Raw genomic sequence first — 20736 nt, 5'->3', positions numbered from 1 at the left:
TTGTTTATGAAGTTAGTGAAAAAGACAATTGTTTAGGCCCTAAAAGGAAGAAGGGGAGAAAAATTTGAAGGAAGGTGTCATTTCTTTTTTCTGTATATCCCTGCATATTTAACAGTTATTCCACAAAATCAAGTCATGTATGAGCTGATAACCAACAAGGCACATGTACAATGAGACTGAGTGGAATAACTGTTCTATTCTATCCACATTCACTGGATATGAGCAATCACGTGCTCTGATTGGCTACACTACTACTAGGCTATCAGCTCATATACCATGAGCAGAGGAAGAAAAAAACACAAACAGCGGAGCATGTTCCTCAACCAACTGCGGACAAAATAAAAGCCTCTACTCGAAAACAACCCCCCCCCAAAAGCAACAAAATCTCATCTCATTATCTCTAGCCGCTTTATCCTGTTCTACAGGGTCGCAGGCAAGCTGGAGCCTATCCCAGCTGACTACGGGCGAAAGGCGGGGTACACCCTGGACAAGTCGCCAGGTCATCACAGGGCTGACACATAGACACAGACAACCATTCACACTCACATTCACACCTACGGTCAATTTAGAGTCACCAGTTAACCTAACCTGCATGTCTTTGGACTGTGGGGGAAACCGGAGCACCCGGAGGAAACCCACGCGGACACGGGGAGAACATGCAAACTCCACACAGAAAGGCCCTCGCCGGCCACAGGGCTCGAACCCGGACCTTCTTGCTGTGAGGAGACAACGCTAACCACTACACCACTGTACCGCCCCATGCAACAAAATAAGGAAAGAAAGTGTTTGATGGTAAAAACTATTTTTTTCAAGAATTATAATTATAGCATTTTTCACAAACTGATACTGGTCATTTCACCGGTTTGTTTACATTCTTCAATCTTTAAGCATGAAAATTTATGGAATCTTTCTGAGACAGGTTCAAAAGCCGTTTGAAAATTACATAACTGAAATGTCCAAGAAAGAATTAAATAAAAATGTCTAAAGCTACAGTGGTGCTTGAAAGTTTGTGAACCCTTTAGAATTGTCTATATTTCTGCATAAATATGACCTAAAACATCATCAGATTTTCACACAAGTCCGAAAAGTAGATAAAGAGAACCCAGTTAAACAAATGAGACAAAAATATTATACTTGGTCATTTATTTATTGAGGAAAATGATCCAATATTACATATCTGTGAGTGGCAAAAGTATGTGAACCTTTGCTTTCAGTATCTGGTGTGACCCCCTTGTGCAGCAATAACTGCAACTAAATGTTTCCAGTAACTGTTGATCAGTCCTGCACACCGGCTTGCAGGAATTTTAGCCCATTCCTCCGTACAGAACAGCTTCAACTCTGGGATGTTGGTGGGTTTCCTCACATGAACTGCTCACTTCAGGTCCTTCCACAACATTTCGATTGGATTAAGGTCAGGACTTTGACTTGGCCATTCCAAAACATTAACTTTATTCTTCTTTAACCATTCTTTGGTAGAACGACTTGTGTGCTTAGGGTTGTTGTCTTGCTGCATGACCCACCTTCTCTTGAGATTCAGTTCATGGACAGATGTCCTGACATTTTCCTTTAGAATTCGCTGGTATAATGTGAGAGAGGCCTTCAGTTGCTTAGAAGTTACCCTGGGGTCCTTTGTGACCTTGCTGACTATTATATGCCTTGCTCTTCGACAGGGTATCTGCACATTTTTCAAGTACAAATTTAAAGACTTTTAATACCTTTTCAAGACCTCTAAATGGAAAAATTAAGACTGTACCATGACAAAGAAAATGATAAATACGACAACTTAAAACTTTTCTGCAATAGTTTTTTTACGAACCTTAAGAAGAATGCACACAATTGGTGAACAACAGGGTGCATCAATGGCAACTGTTAGACATGCAAACAGCTGACGCAAAGTCGTGTGTTCTGGGCCTGCAGAACTACTAGTAGCAGCAAGGAGAAGACTGGTGTTTACTGGAGAAAACACCATGAATCATTTCAAAAACGAAAACAATAAACGGCAAGTAGAACCAGCTGAACAACCTTAGCCGGCATTATTTCAATCCCCAAAGATCATCTTTGATGTGTGATTTTGTGTCTGACAGCAAAATCAGTCTGAGTGTCGTACAGTATACAGCTGGCTGAGGAAGTTCTCGAGTATCTTCTGCATTATAGCAGGTAACAGCATAAACCTGTTTATGCAGTCATACCATCATCAGAGCGTTACATTAAACACAGAAAAACAACTGTCACCTTTCATAACCATTATCAATATTAATCAATGTGCTGTAATAACTAAACTAATTATCATCAGTGCAATTGTTATATCAATGTTCATTATTCAAAAATAATCATTAATTATCTATAATCCATGAATAATTGTATTACTACTACTAATAATAATAACTTTTTTAATAATAATTTTTAAAAAATAACTCAATTTTATAACATTTTAATAATCACTACTTATTAGCTATATTAATTAATAATGAATAGCATAGCAATTATTATAATTCAGTATTATTACTACTTAATAAGCAGTGATTATCAAAATGTAATTTAATAATAAGTAGTAATTATCATCAAATACTAAATTATACTAATAAATAATAAGTAGTGATTATTAAAATGCTATAAAATTGAGTTATAAGATTAGTTAAATTATTAAAAAAGTAGTTATTATTATCAGTTGTAGTAGTAGTAGTAGTGATACAAACAATTATTCATGGATTATAGATAATTTGTTTTTAATAGTGAACATTGATAACAGAATTGATAATATTAAAAACAAGTATTACTAGTAGTATTATTGTTTATTATTATTATTAGTAGTAGTAGTAGTAGTAGTAGTACAGTTATTTTATCAATGTTCACTATTTAAAAAAAAAAATCTATAATCCATGAGTATTTGTTTGTATTCTACCAATTACTACTTTTTAATAAGTATTTGTAATAATTTTTAATAACTTAATTGTATAACATTAATAAGTACTAGGGATTATTAAATCACTAATTCATAAGTAGTAATGATTAATAATCAATAATTACTATTACTACTAATTATTATTAGTGGTTGTTAATATTTTTATTATTATATTAAAAACACTGTTGTAGACGATAAGTAATAAAACTAAACTTTTTGTACAAATTATTTATATTGTAGTATATTTAGAATTATTGTATTTTCTGTAGTTATTTTTAATTGAGTTTTGAAATAAAGGTTGTTTATATATTTATATTAAACTTAGTACAATAAACAATGTTAATTATGTAAAAAAAAAAGATGCTAATCACTATTATTAGTAGTATTTCCTATAAGCCCCATTTTCCACCCGACTCTTGTGCGCATGCACGAACCCCCCTGCGTTTCACTCCGGAGCGCTTGACCTCTAACACGCGCGCGCGCGTGCCGGTGAAAAGCCAGTTTCCCAGTGGGCGTGTCCCCAGCGCTGTGGTACCGGCTTTAAACACATTTGTGCGATCCAGCGCTTTTTATCGCAAACGAGTCTTCTCCTTATTTGGGGGGTATTTGTCATCCCCCAACCACTTGTCGTTAAACAGACATCTTCCCATAATTATCAACGCTTTCTAGCGCCCGCGTAAGCTACCTGCGCATCTCTCACTCTTCACCACACCGCACCGCCTCCAGTAGCCTCCTAACGTTAGTTCTTGATCTACGGAACGCACAGAACCAATCCTGCCCCCAAAAGGTGCGCTGGTCACTTTTAAAAAATTACGGTTAAAAAAATACCCCAAACCGGATGGAGACATTTCACTCGTTCGGTCCAATATTAAATTTAATACCTCCCTTTCGAAAATTCCAGTCATTCCAAACATTTTAAGACATTTTTAGGCCTTGAAAACCAAAAGTTGTACTTAAGACTTTTTAAGGACCCGCGGGAACCCTGTTGGAGTGATCTTTGTTGGTCGACCACTCCTGGGGAGGGTAACAATGGTCTTGAATTTCCTCCATTTGTACACAATCTGTCTGACTGTGGATTGGTGGAGTCCAAACTCTTTAGAGATGGTTTTGTAACCTTTTCCAGCCTGATGAGCATCAACATTGCTTTTTCTGAGGTCCTCAGAAATCTCCTTTGTTCGTGCCATGATACACTTCCACAAACGTGTTGTGAAGATCAGACTTTGATAGATGCCTGTTCTTTAAATAAAACAGGGTGCCCACTCACACCTGATTGTCATCCCATTGATTGAAAACACCTGACTCTAATTTCACCTTCAAATTAACTGCTAATCCTAGAGGTTCACATACTTTTGCCACTCACAGATATGTAATATTGATCATTTTCCTCAATAAATAAATGACCAAGTATAATATTTTTGTCTCATTTGTTTAACTGGCTTCTCTTTATCTACTTTTAGGACTTGTGTGAAAATCTGATGTTGTATTAGGTCATATTTATGCAGAAATATCGAAAAGTCTAAAGGGTTCACAAACTTTCAAGCACCATTATATTCTATACCTTGGCAAGACGGCACTTTCTACAAAAAACACGAAAGTCAATTCGTGCAGCCATCAGTAGGTTTTTAAGAAGTCCGCCTAAGCGGAAATGATTTTGTTGGACGTTCTGTATGAAGTTATTTATTGAATATGCAGAAAATAAAAATGCTCTGTTTCTCAAAATTCAGTGAATGTGGATAGAATAAAAATTATTCCACTCAATCTCACTGTACATGGTTTATAGCCAAATCGGCACATATCCTTTTCGACCTTCTCTTTTTAAAGCAGAGCTTCTAACACTGTAGATGCATTAGACACCACAGATACATTAAAAAGACAGTCATGCGTGTTCTTACCAGAATATCCTAAGCATCTCTGATGTCATCATTTAACAAGTACATACTCAAAGTCGACAGAGTTTGTGACTTAAGTGAGCAAACTTAAGTGACTTCGCGTTAATATTTACTGTGTATGCAGACTCGTGTGTGTATGCAGGCACTCGACCTAAATTTCTGGGCAGCGCAATCAGATTATTAAAAATGACCCATGTGCAGTTAACACTGCTGAAGTGGGCAAACATTTCCTGATATCACAGGACAGCAGGGTTTTGTTTTGGTTTGTTTTTTTAAATTGTGTCTAGACTACTGCCTTTAAAGACAAACACTTCCCACAACAGCAAAAACCCGACAACGTGTCACATATGAGATAAGTATTGTCTCCTAGCCGCAATAAAAAAAAAATATCCTTTTTTTCTGTATTTTCAACATCAAAGCATGATACATTATGGTTACAACAAATAGTCATACAGTATAGTGGAAGATAAATGGGTTTCATTTTAAAATCAGAATCACATATAATGGAGCAACTCCTATTTGACAAACACATCATGGGATAGTCTATTGCTTAGTTCTGTGAAAGAACAGATGATTTGTTTAATATTGAAATATATTGCTTTTTCCCCTTCCTTTAATTTGATATTGACGGACGAGCTTTGCCTGTACTTTCCTGTTCAGGACCAACATGCCCCCGTTTTTAGAAAGCTTTTATTAAACTGATTTACTCTGAACTTGAAATATACCATACTTGCTCCTGAAGCCACACAGACAACAATTCCCTTCCTACTTCCCTCATGACTAATCTTCTGAGAATCAAAGAATTCATTTGTACCAGCCAACATGTAAAAGCTACGGTAAAATGGATTGCTCAGTGATAGTCACACTAATATGCCATCGCGATCATCTAAAACTGGGATGGTCCTACAAGGGTTGCTGAGTCCGAAATGACGAAGGACAAAAACACAGAGAGGTTCTCGGAAACAAGGATAATAATAATAATAATAATAAAAAAAACAACAGGGGCGGCACGGTGGTGTAGTGGTTAGCGCTGTCGCCTCACAGCAAGAAGGTCCTGGGTTCGAGCCCCGGGGCCGGTGAGGGCCTTTCTGTGTGGAGTTTGCATGTTCTCCCCGTGTCCGCGTGGGTTTCCTCCGGGTGCTCCGGTTTCCCCCACAGTCCAAAGACATGCAGGTTAGGTTAACTGGTGACTCTAAATTGACCGTAGGTGTGAATGTGAGTGTGAATGGTTGTCTGTGTCTATGTGTCAGCCCTGTGATGACCTGGTGACTTGTCCAGGGTGTACCCCGCCTTTCGCCCGTAGTCAGCTGGGATAGGCTCCAGCTTGCCTGCGACCCTGTAGAACAGGATAAAGCGGCTAGAGATAATGAGATGAGATGAGATGAACAAAAACAACATGCCAGACCATATACCTCATGTCGCACTACTTAAATTACAGGAATTTGTGGGATATAATGTTTATTCAAAGCATAGCTTCAGGTCACAAGTAGTGAGAAGGGTATTTTAATCCCATGGTGTCAAATTACAACAAACAGAAACCAGTTTAAAGATCAAACATTCAAATACGATAAATAGCAAGTGCCTGGCTGGGCGACTGTCTTTCTCCTGCTCAATAGCAAAACAAACAAGGAACTGAATGAAACAATGACTAACTGAAAGAGATTCCGGGCTTCAACTGAAATATGATGACCGCTTTGCTGTACGAACTCTCACACTAACTCTTATGTAACAGCCTTAGGGTATTTTTTTACTCCATAGACTGTTTTGTACGAGCACGGGGAAATGTTTTTTGCACTTCTGAGAGTATCTACAGAAATGCTGGAAATGTAAATGATGACAGCAGAAAAAGAAACCTCTACATCCTGGGGGAGAATACTTGCGGTTGTCTGGTTATTGTGCCATGAACTCTTCGCACAACACTATCCTGAAATCCCTCTCCCTCATACCTGTGTGAGGTTTCCTCAGATAGCTTGGCCTGCTCTCCAGTTTGCCCAGGCCGGCTGATTTTCCAAGCTGCTGGACCAACACGGTATTTCTGTGTGTTCTTTCTCTGGGCTCTGCATTGGAGCTGCTCTCCTCGCTCAGCTCTGGGTTCAGTTCGTTTTCACTGGCCTCGATCTGATCCTGGCGCTGCTCCTCTGCTGTGTTCAGTGCTTCCGGTTCTGTTTGGGTAATGGTACTGTCACACTGTATATTGGCAGTTTGGCTGATATCTGGCAGCACAGGCTTCTCCATAGTACACTGATCTGGTTTGGCACATGTCTGTGAGGTAGAAACACCTTGGCTGATATTCTCAGGAGTGACTTCAGCTGGACTCGGAACAGGCAAAGCATCCACTTCAGAGACAGTGTCCTCGGTGACATGGACAAAGTCTGAGGGTGTAATGGCTGTTGTGCGGTCCTCAGAAACTATGGGGGATTGTAGAGAGCTCTCTGCAAGTTCACCAGGCCAGGAACCTGGAGTTCCTGTCTTGGGAGCATCGTCCTTGCATTGACCCTGTTCAACCTGGTTAGAGGAGTTCTTGGAAAACCGATGGTGAGCGGAAAAAGATTTGGACAGCAGCTTTTTTGGTTTGGAAGATCTCTTGCTGCTGACGTCATCCAAGAAGCCGGAATCATCTCCCTCATTCGTCCCTGAGCTAATGCAGTTAATGAAAACATTGCGGTTAGCGGGGGCTTTCTCAAAGTCCTCTGTATGGGAGCGGCTGAGCTTCTTCTTGTGTCCGCCAAATCCAAACGAATGCCGTGTCTTGTGGTTGCAACCGTCGTTAAAGCTCGGCTCGGACAGCCGGCTCCGATTGTCTGCACTGAGTTGGCTGGAATCGGCGTGCAACTCGTTGCTCCTCTTGCTATGAAAGCTTATAGATGGTGTTCGGAAAAGGCTGCGCCGCTTTCCCGTGCTGCTGGAGCTCGAGTTGGTGCTTGAAGGAGAAGAAGTGTGCACGCCATTACCTACACCGCCAGAGGACGGAGACGATGGCAGAGAGTCCTGCCTTTTCCTTACACTGTGTCTAAAAATGGGCAACCTGGACACCAGGGTGGAGCGGCGAGGCCTTGATTCACCCATCAGGAAGAAGCACCAAAGATGCCGATCTGATAAAATGAAAACAAAGGTCAGGATACATGGAAATAATAATAATAATAGACATAAATGTTGACTGTAGTCTTAGTAACAGCATCATTTTTACACAAAGTAGTGCATTCTAATGATGAAAACAACCAAATTTGCCTTGCACATAAGAAGTCATACTTGCTGTAACAAAAAAAAGGTGTTTCCTCTTCAAGCAAAACAATTAGAAGTGTGAAAGTGACTAAGAACTTCTATATGCTTTCACACAAGACTGTCGAGCATACACCCTCTTCTACACACCCATCAACGGAATGCAGGTTTTACTCCATCCCGAACATCAGATGGGAATAAGATTGCAGCAGTGTGGCTTTCAGAAATTAAAAAAACCCTTTCTACACTATTCACGAAGAATCTAAGACAAGGTCATCGTGGGGGTGTGTGTGTTTTCCCCCTCCACATGAACACCTGCATCATGCTGATGTGCCACACACCTGACAGCCTGCTCACATCTCAAACCTCGACAATTAAGGTCACTGAGGAAATGAGAAACGTTTATATTATACAGAGAGAGAGAAAGAAAATATATACGTTTTCATTTATACAAAATTGCTAGGCATCACGTGACGTTAAAACCAATAATGAAGCGCGTCAACAGAGCGGGTTTGATTCTGACAGCTCTGGGCTCGATTATTTTAAAAATGCTACAGTCGGGAGTAATATAGCGAGTCAGAAGCAAAGCAGAAAAATAATACATACGGAGCCGTTTTACATCAAATCAACAGCGCAGGCTCTCTGTACACAAGCAAACGCAGCAGCAGCTCTGTCTGTCTGTCTGTCTGTCTGTCGGTCGGTCTGTCTGTCTGTCAGTCAGTAAGGAAACGCTAAGCAGCCCGGATTATTAGCGCCGCGCGCTACAATAGCAAACCCTGCCGCGCTAGTCACATCCATGCTAGGTCAACAGCGTCCGAGAATAAAACCAGTACCTGAAGAAACCAATTTCCAAAACCCGTCGCTGTTCTGTTTGCCTACGAGGCCAAACAATACTAAGGCTGGCAGTTTCAAACAGCAAACCCCATGGTTTGGTTGCAACAGTGCACCTAAAATGACGTGGAGCCGGAGCCTGAATCTCCGCTTCCGCGTTGCTGCCTGCGTGACGTGAGCACCTTGTCATCACCGAGCGCTGTCCACAGGTAAGTTTCAAAAAAAAAAAAAAATGGCTGAATCCCAAATAACCCCCTGCTGTCTCCAAGACTACGAAGTCATGGTGTGGATGGATGCTTATTCCATCCTATTTAGTGCACTTCATATCATTTGTGATTCGGCCTTGGTCTGTTCGCCGGAGCATCTCTCAGGCGCAGCGCAGCGCAGCAGCTCTCACACTGCGCACTCAGTCTCTCACTCTCTCAGTCTCTCACTCTCTCACTCTCGGCTTCTTACACAGCATTTTTTAACATAGTTTGGTCTCCTAGTCAATGCCAAACCAGCTTCACTGGGAGACCAAATTTTAAACCAAGTTAAGGGTTGTTTTACAATCAGGGTCCGCAAGCTAAAAATCACATTTAACACTTATTATCTTCAATATCAAAAGGCTTGACTAAATAAAGTTGGTTGTTTATTGTAGCCCTGTGATAGCTCTATTTACCATGCAACAACAAAAAAATGTGGTGATAACGTTATTTTTGGTGAATGTATGGCAATATGTGTCATATTTAGCAAAATTACTCATCTCATTTAGAAAAAGTGCTTTTTTGACCACAGGTAGCTCCAAAAGGGATGCACTTCAATCATTCTTTATACCATAAAACAAATATTTAGTTCCATATCATTGGAAACATATGGTAGTTAAGTTTTAATGTTGAATGCCAGTAAGTTTTCAGACTATTTTGATCAAATTAGTATGCAATTGTGTCAAAAAAATGTCCTCTCTGAGACAGCTAATTTTTCAATATAAAATAACATATATCTAAAATGGGGCGGCACGGTGGTGTAGTGGTTAGCGCTGTCGCCTCACAGCAAGAAGGTCCTGGGTTCGAGCCCCGTGGCCGGCGAGGGCCTTTCTGTGCGGAGTTTGCATGTTCTCCCCGTGTCCGCGTGGGTTTCCTCCGGGTGCTCCGGTTTCCCCCACAGTCCAAAGACATGCAGGTTAGGTTAACTGGTGACTCTAAATTGACCGTAGGTGTGAATGTGAGTGTGAATGGTTGTCTGTGTCTATGTGTCAGCCCTGTGATGACCTGGCGACTTGTCCAGGGTGTACCCCGCCTTTCGCCCGTAGTCAGCTGGGATAGGCTCCAGCTTGCCTGCGACCCTGTAGAACAGGATAAAGCGGCTACAGATAATGAGATGAGATATCTAAAATGATTATTTTCATCCTAAAATGTGGTCAAGATATTGGGACATAAATATTAGAGACAACTAACACAAAGCTTACAGCCTTATATTTAAAAGCACTATGGAAGTAGTGGATTCTGAATTGTCAAAAAAAAAAAGTCCTCTCCGAGAATCACTTCATTTGTTTCTCCCAGCCCTGCTTAAAGCTACACTTAATCTTCTTTATCTTATAGCAGATTACACAAAACTACCATACACATATGTCAAAAAATTACCTGAAATCTGTTCTTTAACTTGTCCTTCACTTAAAAACTGGTACAAGAACCAGTTTGAATCAATTTGAATTTTGGACCCCTGTGACACAAACTTTGTACCCTGATTGTAAAACAACCCTTATGTCTTATCATTTGGTTCAATCAGTTGCAATTAATTAACCAAGTACCATGTAAGTATACATTTAACAAGGAAAACGAAGATCTATGTTATAAGATATACACACAAGATCATGTTAGTTAAGAAAAACAAAACTAAAATTTGGTTACTGAGATGGCTGATGTCAGAATCCGATGTCATTACTGTGTAACTTTGAGTGTCTTTGACATAACATTTGTGCTTGGTAATTGCTCTTGATAGCTGTGTAGTCACTGTAGTGTGTTTGTCTGTGTGGTGATTGGTGAACCATTTTGCATCACAGAATATGCTGCAGCGGTGCAGCTGCATGGACTCTGGGGCCTGTGATTGTATTGCCCAGACCAGTTGGTCTCCTAGTGGAAAATCCTTAAAAAATGCTCTGGTTCTCTAGGAATGAATAGCTCACGAAAACTAAAATATGATTTCGGAATTACATACCCTGACCCTGTGCAGGGCTCAGAACAAGCTGATATTTTGACCCTGAGGCCAGCATCACAACAAACAGGGAGTATTTCTCATCTCATCTCATCTCATTATCTCTAGCCGCTTTATCCTGTTCTACAGGGTCGCAGGCAAGCTGGAGCCTATCCCAGCTGACTACGGGCGAAAGGCGGGGTACACCCTGGACAAGTCGCCAGGTCATCACAGGGCTGACACATAGACACAGACAACCATTCACACTCACATTCACACCTACGGTCAATTTAGAGTCACCAGTTAACCTAACCTGCATGTCTTTGGACTGTGGGGGAAACCGGAGCACCCGGAGGAAACCCACGCAGACACAGGGAGAACATGCAAACTCCGCAGAGAAAGGCCCTCACTGGCCACGGGGCTTGAACCTGGACCTTCTTGCTGTGAGGTGACAGTGCTAACCACTACACCACCGTGCCGCCCCACAAATGAAAGTTGTCCAGTCAAATTTTTACTTAAGTACTAAAGTACTTGCTTTTAAAAGTACTTTTCTGTCAACGCATCGTTGTATTATTGCCACAGCGCTTACAAAACCTAACGCCACTACCAAAGACAGAAATGTGAATTCACAAAATGAGCGCGTGCTGTGCCATCATGGTGGTTTAACGTTAAGCTAGCTAGTCAGTGAAACTCCACCTGACATGCTAGCAAACTCTTTTCAAGCTCAAAATCATACTGGGTAGCTAATGCTACTAGAAAAGAAAGATTTCAACATTCTGTTTATTTGGCAAAATTATGCTAAAACATTTCTGAAAGGAGGCGGCACGGTGGTGAAGTGGTTAGCGCTGTCGCCTCACAGCAAGAAGGTCCGGGTTCGAGCCCCGTGGCCGGCGAGGGCCTTTCTGTGCGGAGTTTGCATGTTCTCCCCGTGTCCGCGTGGGTTTCCTCCGGGTGCTCCGGTTTCCCCCACAGTCCAAAGACATGCAGGTTAGGTTAACTGGTGACTCTAAATTGAGCGTAGGTGTGAATGTGAGTGTGAATGGTTGTTTGTCTCTGTGTCAGCCCTGCGATAACCTGGCGACTTGTCCAGGGTGTACCCCGCCTTTCGCCCGTAGTCAGCTGGGATAGGCTCCAGCTTGCCTGCGACCCCCTAGAACAGGATAAAGCGGCTACAGATAATGGATGGATGAATATTTCTGAAAGGACTTCAGATAAGTTAACACTATTCATTGTAGCGTAACTCTGTTTTTACATGCTAACTAACGGTGTCCAAGTTAACTAGCTATGTGTTAACATTAGCCGTGGATAAGGCTACCGGCAAATCCATCGGAAGTCATTTGACTAACCAGACTGCATTGCTACGTTTGTATTGTTATCGCTAGCTCTAAAAGCACAGATAACTTAGTTGCAAGCTTTCTCTTGGAATAAAACGTTTATATACCTCGATGTGCTTCCGCAAGTTGGATGGCGAGTTTTTGTAGGCTGTGATGTGGTTCGTTTTCGACAAACAAAGCAAGCATTTAAAACGAAATGTATCTTTAATCCTTTCAGAAAACTGAAACGTGGGTTCTAGCTATCGCCCTGATTGCGTGCATTCCTCAGAAGAACCGCCTCCTTCCATTCTGCCATCAACTGATCGTGTTAAATAATGCTGTTGAGAAATCATTGAACTTGATTTTATCCAGTCTATGGACGTGACGTGACCCGAGTGATTACTGATAGGCTGTCTCAGTGTCACCTGTGATAAAACCATCACGTTTTAGAAAAAAAGAAAAGAAAAAACATCCAATTTCAAAGCCGCTTCATAGTAACGAGTAACGAGGACCTTGACAGAAATGTAGTGGAGTGAAAAGTGCGATATTTGCCTTTCAAATGTAGTGAAGTTAAAGTCATAAATTTCAAAAAAAAGTAATACTCAAGTAAAGTACAGATCTTCAAAAAGTGTACTTACTGTAAGTACAGTACTCAAGTAAATGTACTTCATTACTGTCCACCTCTGTTATTATTTAGGCACTGCCTAAAAATGGAGCTCCTGATGAGTGTACGAGCAAAATATTTGCAGGGCCAAAAAATCAACCTGAATAGAATAATACATCCAGTTCGGTGGAATGACGCGTCTGGGAACGGAATGCTTAGGTGCGTCAATCCACCAGACGGCATTGTAATATTATAGCATAACATTGAATTGTGTAGTGTAGTGTATTTCATGTCAATGAACTGCTGCATTGTCTTGTCACAGTGTTGTCAATAAAACTCGTCCTGCACTACCGCCCTTACATGACAGAAAGTATCAAGTTAGTGGACTAATAAAACTGTTTTAAATAGTTTTATATGAAACTGTCATGAATATCTTGTGTAAAATTTGTTTGTAAATAATCCCACATTATTTTTTTAAAAAGCAAATTAAAAATAAGGGCTGGATTTTAAAAAAACATCTGTCTTATGTAAATAAAGATACAAATTTTGTTGTCCGGTGGTCACGTGTTTATGAGATGGTATTGGCGCGGATTTAAGGGAGGGAGGAGGGCACCCGGCGCTCAACCCCCCACCCCGGCAAAAAAAAAAAAAAAAAAGGTTTAATATTGCAGATACTGAGATATGCCTGCCGTTTTTTATTTAATTAATCAGGTTTAAAACTAACCAAAATAAATCGTTATGTGGGATTGAGCTGAAGAGTTTATGGTATAAATTTGTATCTGAGATCGAGATGCTGAGCTCTTCTGCTCCTCGGACCTGCCTGATCCATCCTGGTGCCCTGCGTCTGGTTGGAGTCTCATCACATCACTCCTGTAGAGGACGGCCCCATATGGATAGTCAATAGTCACACTTGGAAGACGCTCTGGACTCTTACAGTAATGCTTTTATGGCTGAGGACGATAGTTGACTTGCTAACTTTAGGACTGCAGTTGTCATGAACAGTTTTGCACTCAAGTTTCCATCAATGAAGAGTTATAACATCAACGAAACTGATTTCATGTTAAAACTGTTATCACGTTGTCTGTTATCACCCAAATGAGGATGGGTTCCCTTTTGAGTCTGGTTCCTCTCGAGGTTTCTTCCTCATGTCGTCTGAGGGAGTTTCCCTTGCCACCGTCACCACAGGCTTGCTCTTTGGGGATAGATTAGGGATAAAATTAGCTCATGTTTAAAGTCATTAAAATTCTGTAGCGCTGCTTTGCGACAATGTCTATTGTTAAATAAACTTGACTTGACTTCACTATTTAATAGTAGGTCCTAGCTGAGGTTTTTTTTTTTTCGCTCATGACACGAACGCAGTGAAAAGCAAGCAGGGCGAGTCCTGCTGGGTTTTAACAGGGCGCTGGAACTTTGTGCATCGACATAATAACATACTGTATTCCAGGACTGCACTGTAGACTACAAGTAAAGGGTGTGCACCATCCTTTTATGTTTATGGTATCATAAACACGCATGTTCACAAGCCAAAATGACTTACTGCGTACACACACACACGTATCAGTTGTCCGGCTACTGTTCGTATTCATTAGCAGGGTATCCCTGTACTCACTATACCCTGTGTATGTACATGGGACACGTGCTGTTTTGGGGGTGAGCCTCACTTTGATTTTTACGACAGCGGCTGGATTGGTCTGTCCGAGATGTTGATTTTTGCAACGGCTCTGAAGAAAATCTGCTTCTATCATCAAGAAAATGTAAGTATTAATTCCTGAATTTATGTGTATCAGTGTTTATAATATTTCCTCCACATCACAATATATTATCTCACCATTCTTGGGTCTTAGAATTGTAAGCTGTTCAAAATGCGGTAAACTACCCAGGCCCGCGGTCAGAGAAAGACACTGCACTGGTGGATTGAGAAGTATTGAAAAGCCTATTATAGGCTCAGCCTGTACCGGCACCCTCCTGTTCGTCCATAGAGACATTAAACTGGATTATGACAAAGTTATTAATATGTATGCTACAAAGCACCCAAGAAGGATGCTTTTTATTAATCCCATGAGTCTTAGGAACCAAGACTTATTACAGGACTTGTTCACATGCGACTCACACGATCACTGTATCGTTATTTCAGTCTATTAGACTCAGGAGCTTAGATTGCAGTTACTGACTTTATATTACAGACATGCAGCTCTTGCAGTCTTTGTTTATAGTTATCTCGGTATTAAGCTCTGTCTTAAGTGGCCACTTACATTCCCTCAGTTTCCCTGGGTATATTCACTGTCTTATATGTACAGTACACACTGAATGTCCTGAACAGGAGCTCAGATTGCAGTTGCTAAAATAGTAATAATTTATTGATATAAAGTGTTTTGTGGTCAGTGTACTACACTGTAGTGTGTCATGGGGTAATGCATTATATGACAGTGTAACTTTTATAAATATACCCTATATCAGTTGTAATTATGTTCTATGCATATACCTGCCAGTCTGACAATATCAGATTTTCAGTGACTAATAAAATGGTTTTGAAAGTTCCTACTTCTTTTTTTACTTTAAAAACATTTTTGATATGGTAATTTTCTTTAAGAGATTTCATTTACAACACGTCTCGGACAGCTCAAAAGACATCTCCGGGCATTTAAAAGCTGCAGAGCTTCCGGGGGCCTCTGGCGGCACCCAGACCCCTGCTCTCACTGGGTTGACGCCCCCCCTTCCCATTTTCCTGGATCCATCCCGAGATACATTGCCTTACACTCACGATCGGGTTCCTTGTTGTGCTACACGTTTGTCATTCATTCGTATGGACATCGTATGGCCAAAAAAAGCTATCAAAAAGCAGGTTGATGCATTTCTCCTAAGTATGGGGCTGCGCTATTATTTACAACTTGTAGTCAGCTACATTTTATCCGTTTATCATAATATTTAATGATCTCTGAAACAAGCTCTATCTCAGTTTGGTTCCCAGCCCATGCAGGCTCAGTTGTTTTTTTTTAATAAATTGGATCTGTAACTTTCTTTTCTTACAGGAACACATTAATGCACAAAGTGCAAGCTCATCGTTTCCCAAACACACATTCCAATAGTGAAAATAATCAGACTCAAAGCTTGACTCAGACCAAACAACCTGTGTTTTTTTCTCTCTCTCTCTTTGTTGAGTTACATGTCAATCCCAAGATACCCCTGATGCTGGCCTTTCCTGCTCTTCGGACCCGCCTGATCCATCCTGATGCCCTACTTCTGGCTGGAGTCTGATCACATCGCTCCTGTGGAGAATAGCCCCATATGGAAAGTCTAAAGGCCAATTTATGCTGACAACCCAGTCCTCGCAGACGGTGTCGCAGATAGCGTCTGCGTAGCCCCCCCACCTTCGCAGACGCTCTGCGCGCACCTCCCAAAAATTGTGACCACTGCAGAAGCCTTGCAGACAGCGTCGCAGACAAGAGGGCTCTGATTGGTCCACTCTACATCCGCTGTACACGCACTTCCGCTTCCCTACTTTCCCCGTTTGTTTTGTTTTCACGACCGGCATTTTTAAAAACACGAGCGAAGATGGAGCAGCACGAAGAGCGGTTGATTGAGGAAGTGAGGAAGTACGTACATCTATACGACTCCAGTTCTAGTCATTATAAGTAACCGGAGGATAAACACTCCACTAACCACATCCACCAACTACTCCTAGCGACTTCGCGCCCCCTTGCGTTGTGCTGGTGAATAACATCGCGCATGCCTATACTCCCCACTCAACGATAAATTACAACTGTCTGCGAAAAGCTATCTGCGAAAGCCTTGTCGCAGGAGCATGCAGAGGCCTTAAAGATACACATAGAACAGCAGTTTAAAAAAGGTGAGGCGTGCCTCCCCTGGGGGGCACCAAAGAACTTCAGAGGAGGCACAGTGTGAGAAAAAAAAAGCAGAAAAAATAGTAAACATCTGGTTAGCGAACTCAAAGTATGCGTGGGTAGAGATATGGATAAATTTGTAATACCTAAAGTGAGAGAGGAAAGAGAGTCTGGTGCAAGTAGAAAACGGAGGAAGTATAACAATGATTGATTCTTTAAAGTTTGGATTTTCATGTATTGGCCCAGATGATGCGCCACTACCTCAGCGTGGTATTTGCAAAGAGGTACTAGTTAATGACAGCATGAGACCATTAAAACTCTGGCGTCATGTTGAGACCAAGCACCCGAGTTTGGTGGCCAAGCCACAGGAGCTTTTTGATAGAAAGCTAAAGGAACTCTGTTCACAGAAGAAAGTAATTGAGACATTAAGCACTATAAATACAAAAGCAACCGAAGCATTCATATCGCATGGTGTTATGCATAGTGAAGGCAGGTAAACCCCACAACATTGGTGAAACGCTACTCCTCCCTGCTGCTAAAGATATGTGTTTGGTAATGATGGGAGAAGCTGCTGCTGCTGCCAAGCTAAATGCGATCCCAGTGTCTGACAATCCTATCCAGCGCCGCATCTCAAACATGGCATCTGATGTGAAGGAACAGGTGCTGGGTGGTACTCGTGGCAGCCCTTTCTTCTCTGTTCAGCTGGACGAATCGACAGACGTTGCTAACTGTGCTCAGCTAATGGTGTACTTGCGCTATGTTGAAGAACTCAGTATCCAGGAGGAGTTTTTGTTTTGTCATTCTCTGCCAGCTCGCACTACAGCAGAAGAAATCTTCAACTCTTTGAATGATTTTGTTCAGGAGAGTCATATTGATTGGGGCTGCTGTTGTAGAACGTGTACTGATGGTGCAAGAGCGATGACAGGTCGTCACAGTGGTCTGGTGAAAGCAGTTGCTCCCGCTGCTGTCTGGACGCACTGTATCATCCATCACCGGGCCTTGGCGACCAAGAAGATGCCCAAAGAGCTGCTCACAGTCCTGAATGAGGCAGTAAAAATTGTAAACCTAATTAAATCACGTGTCATGAAAGCCCGTCTCTTCTCCATCCTCTGCAATGAGATGGGCGTTCACTGCCAGCAGCTGCTCCTGCACTCCGAAGTTCGGTGGCTCTCCCAGGGCAAGGACCTCACACGCTTGTGTGATTCTCCGTGAAGAAGTCCTTCTCTTCCTCGCCGAAATCAACTCCCCACTGGTGAAGCACATGACAGACATGAACTGGGTTGCAATGTTAGCCAATCTTTCTGATATTTTTGACCGTATAAACATACTGAACACTTCTCTGCAGGAATGCCATGCCTTTTTAGCACATGACCAAGTTTCTGCATTCAGGAAAAAGTTGGACCTGTGGTGTGCTCGTGTTGAACGGGGGTCTGTGGAAATGTTCCCAACCTTGGAAGATGTCGTGAGTAGGGCAGGACTGCAACTGGGCTCTATACAGCAGGTGATCATTGCAGATTTGAAGGGGTTGCGTGAACAGATTGAAGAGTATTTTGGACACTTTGGCAAATCGGTGAGAGAGAAATCCATTTTCTTTCCCAGTGACAGCCCGTGATGGACTGACTATGCAAGAAGAAGAGGCCCTAGTTGAGTGGAGCTTGAGTATGGACTTAAAGCAAAAGAAGATGACTGAAGTGTCACTTGCACACTTTTGGCTATCTGTGGAGACCGAAATCCCCCACTTCTCCAAAAAGGCTATAAAAGTGCTCATCCCGTTCTCCTCCACTTACCTGTGTGAGTGCGAGTTTTCCGTATTGACCACGATTAAAAACAAGCACCGGTCAAGGCTGCAGGTAGAGGATGATCTACGATTGTTCCTTTCTACAATGCATCCCTGCATCAAAAACTTGTCCACCTCAAAGACGCAGACTCATGGTTCCCAGTAAAGTAGGAATGAGGAAGATAGCAATCTAAAATAGGCTACGTACGATGTTGAGCGATTTAGAAAAGGAGCGCTGCACATGGGGGATAATTATTTCATTTGGACTGACTTTGATGTGTTCGAAAAATATTTGACTTGAGTTAAATTGCACAAAAGGCCTTGAAATGGATGATTTTGTTGAATTGAGGTTATGAGTAAAGCTAGAGTCTGCTTTCAGTTTAGTTACTGAACTCTAGGCCGATTGTATTGCAACTGGATGAAGTATTTTTAGGTAATGGTGACCCACAATTTAAGCACAAGTTTGGCTAAATGTAAGATGTTTGGTGGGTTCTAAAAAAGTTTAAAAATGTTTTTTTTTTTTTTTAAAAAGAAAGATCTTTGGTGTAGAAAATGTTTAAAAAATAAAAGATTTTTTTTTGTTGAAACCCATTTTATGCCTGAGTGGAACACAGACACTAGTAACCACAACAATAATAGGCTAATAATTGTGCGTGTGTGAGGGGTGGTGGTGGGATTCAGCTGCTTTTATATGAGGGGAAGCACACTTTCTCACAGTTTGAAAACCCCTGGCTTAGATGATGCTCTGGACACTGAGTTTTGCTACGATGGCTTAGGACTGTAATTACCATGATAACTTATTACTGCAGTTGTTATGAACAGTTTTGCTCATCAGTGAACAGTTGATAACATGAACAAAATAGACCTCATGCTAAAACTAGAATGAATTTCATGGTATATATAATCACACCGTTATAGAAGCAAGTTATTTATAATCATGCTATCTGTTATCACTCAGACGAGGATAGGTTCCTTTTTTGAGTCTGGTTCCCCTCACAATTTCTTCCTCATGCCATTTGAGGAAGTTTTTCCTTGCCACCATCACCTCAGACTTGCTCATTAGGGATAAATTTATTAGGTTCATACATTTAAAGTCTTTATTTTTCTGTAAATCTGCTTTGTGACAATACCTAGTGTTAAAAGCACTGACTTGACTTAATATGGCTATGATCTTATTTACTGGATGATTAAAATGATTCCCCCAGTTCAATCGGATTGTCCTCAGTCAGGTACACGAGTTTTATTTATTCCCATTGAGCTATCAATCAGATTATTGATGGATTGTTATGCTACAACATACTAAAACACCCCATACCATATCTTACAGAAAGCTGTATATATATATATATATATATATATATATATATAAATATATATATATATAAAAATATAAAACACACCTGCCTTTTTTAAATAACATTTGTAATCTGCTCATTTTTAGTCTTAGTACCTGCCAACCAAGCCCCTGTGAAGTGGTTACTATAGTAACGATAACAGGCTATTAGAGTGCATGAATACAAACCTGAGATTTGGCCTGCAGCCAGAACGAGGGCCAGAGCTGCCGTTATCAAAAATTAAACACCTTGTGGGAAAAATAAGTCAGAATCCAACAGCAATGTGGAACGAAGGGATAATGTACAATTAGCTGGTTATTATTGCACCCTGACAGCATGATGCAGTATGTGATGTGGAAGGATCTTGAGTCACCCCAAAGGGGTTTATTTCACAATAATGGCTGGCTCACTCTCTATTATCCAGCTTATTGCACAGCTACTTTGTAATTTGACAATTATTTCATCGCTTTGGCTATTCAGACGTAACAGACCATAGAAGGCTGTAATTGACCAAGCAGAATCAAGTATTCAATCAAGCTGTGTGTGAAAGAAACTTGAAGAACAGAATTCCACAGCAACACGGAACGCTAGTGCCGCTCATTGTCGCAGCGACACTATGTACATGTTCATATGTTGCAGTGTGCAACAATATTTTCCAAGGACATCATGAATGATGACTTAAATTGCAGTGCAGCAATGAGGGAAACGCTCACGGTTACCAGAGGACTAGCTGCCCACTGTAACCCCAGCTATATAATAGGCAAGGGCCACTGAAATGGAGATCAGTGCCACCTAATACACCTCAAGGGCCTGGTTAGTACTGGGACAAGAGCCTGCCTGGGAAGATCACAGG

At 41.3% G+C, this 20736-nt stretch overlaps 1 protein-coding gene across 3 annotated transcripts in view; it reads right to left on the bottom strand.

The window, feature by feature from the left end:
- The window catches only part of ccser1 (coiled-coil serine-rich protein 1), a 223941-nt gene extending 214931 nt beyond the window's left edge, over positions 1–9010 (bottom strand). For all 3 annotated transcript variants that reach the window (XM_060931902.1, XM_060931904.1, XM_060931903.1), the window contains exons 1-2: positions 8844–9010; positions 6738–7883 (exon numbers count right to left, since the gene is read on the bottom strand). In XM_060931902.1, coding sequence (XP_060787885.1) covers positions 6738–7857 — 1120 coding nt within the window. In that variant the 5' untranslated portion in view covers positions 7858–7883; positions 8844–9010. The remainder of the gene's footprint in view (positions 1–6737; positions 7884–8843) is intronic.
- Positions 9011–20736: the final 11726 nt, after the last annotated feature.

This window comes from Neoarius graeffei, chromosome 10 (genome assembly GCF_027579695.1).
Source record: "Neoarius graeffei isolate fNeoGra1 chromosome 10, fNeoGra1.pri, whole genome shotgun sequence".
Lineage (NCBI taxonomy): Eukaryota > Metazoa > Chordata > Actinopteri > Siluriformes > Ariidae > Neoarius > Neoarius graeffei.
The sequence above is the reverse complement of the archived record's forward strand: the minus strand, read 5'-3'. Positions and strand labels throughout refer to the sequence as shown.